The 1,681-nt window shown below is 33.0% G+C and overlaps 1 protein-coding gene across 1 annotated transcript; it reads left to right on the top strand.

The window, feature by feature from the left end:
• The first annotated feature begins 535 nt into the window (after positions 1–535).
• On the top strand, positions 536–1,272 carry LOC126884442 (peroxynitrite isomerase THAP4-like). Its single transcript, XM_050650359.1, has one exon. The coding sequence runs from the start codon at positions 674–676 to the stop codon at positions 1,172–1,174; it is 501 nt and encodes a 166-aa protein (XP_050506316.1). The 5' UTR covers positions 536–673; the 3' UTR covers positions 1,175–1,272.
• Positions 1,273–1,681: the final 409 nt, after the last annotated feature.

Raw genomic sequence — 1,681 nt, forward strand, 5'->3', positions numbered from 1 at the left:
GAAAGATGGAATAAGCAAAGAATCTACTGGCGACCATGGGAACATAAGAGAGGAAGAGGAAGACCTCCTATGAGATGGAGCGACGATCTCAAAAAGCATGCCGGATCCAGATGGATGACCACAGCGCTGAATAGAAACCAGTGGAAAAGAGAAGGGGAGGTCTATGTCCAAAGATGGATAGATTAAGGCTCGAAGATAGATAGAGATTTGAATTATTCCTCCTAGTTTAAAAACGAGGTATAGTTCTTTATTTTTAGATTCACCGCTTTCCAAAAAATGCTTGAATATTTATTTCATACCGGTGTTTGATTTCTTTGGCGGCAGTTTGGGAGTTTGGATCAGACTCTAGTTTATCTGGCCTAAAGTACATACTTCTCCGTTTTATATTTAATCGAATATTTATGCGAATAAAATTGTAGTAAAATACCTCATGCAGAATTTGGCTTTTATTCGCATAAAACTTCACATTAGACTGACAAAGCAATTATTTTAAATACTGACAAGTTCTTGTCACAACATTAAGAACATTAGGTAAATTATATCGACTACAATAAGCTTCTGGAATTTTTTGTTCCGTCAAGATTGTCAGTTATAAATCAATGTGTGTTTTGTGTATACCAGTTTTTCTTCTCTAAATTTCTGTTCATCTATCGTGTACCAAATCACAATTAAAATGGAAATGCAAGCGGGTAAAATGCACAAAATCTTACGACCACTGTGTTGGATAATGGGAACGTGGAAACCAGTTTGTGCAGTAAGTGAACATCCCACAAAATATGAACCTCGTCCTTTTAAAGAAATTTTAAGTTTTACATCTCTAGGACAACCACAATTAAAATTTGATTCAATAAGTTGGGATTCAGAAACACTAATACCTCTTCACATACAAAATGGTTATTTATATATAGATGAAGTAGGAAAAAATGTCAGTTTAGTAACGGCTCATAGTAGAGGGTTTGCAAGTGTTGAAGTTGGAAGAGTAAAAGGTTGTAATATGAAACTCAAAAATCAGATCATTGAACACGGAGAGACAACACCTAAAAAAATAACAGCCTTCCGAAGAGAATTTAGTTTAAACAACAAGGGTCAGTTAGTTTACAAAATGATGATGCAAACTGAAGAAGATAGTCAATTGTTTACTCATTTAAAAGCTGTATATGAGAAATCATGTTAAACTCAAACTTTACAAAAATCATACTTATTGTCTTATTTTTAATGTAATTTGTAATGCCATGTGAAATTTTAATAAATAGAATATTATTTTTATGAAAACTAATTATTAAAACTTAAATTCTTTGGTTGAATGCCTGTCAATTTTTCTATACTCTAATGATAGGCCTTCTAGCATTATTGCTACAAATTGGTTGCATTGCTTCCTGCTGCGTTTCTTTTTATTGATCATTTTCCAAGTGTGTTTTACTTTTTAACCTTAGCTGCACCGTACTGATGAAGACCAATAGTCAGAAATGCGTATCTACGGTTGCCTTTTTCATTCTTCTGTACAGCTGCTGCCACGGAATAGTTTATACATGGATATTAGTAGCCGACTTTTTGAGTTTTTACCTCGTTTAAAAGCACTTTTTACGTCAAATTGACATTAATTATCAAAGGCGGACACAGAATTGGTCGAGTAAAATTAAAAAATCAAAATAAAAGGTAAATAAATAAATCAAAATAAACG

Source organism: Diabrotica virgifera, chromosome 5, assembly GCF_917563875.1.
Source record: "Diabrotica virgifera virgifera chromosome 5, PGI_DIABVI_V3a".
Classification (NCBI taxonomy): Eukaryota; Metazoa; Arthropoda; class Insecta; order Coleoptera; family Chrysomelidae; genus Diabrotica; species Diabrotica virgifera.

Coding starts and splice junctions, on each gene's coding strand:
- LOC126884442 (XM_050650359.1), top strand. CDS start 674: ATGGAAATGCAAGCGGGTAAAATGCACAAAATCTTACGACCACTGTGT.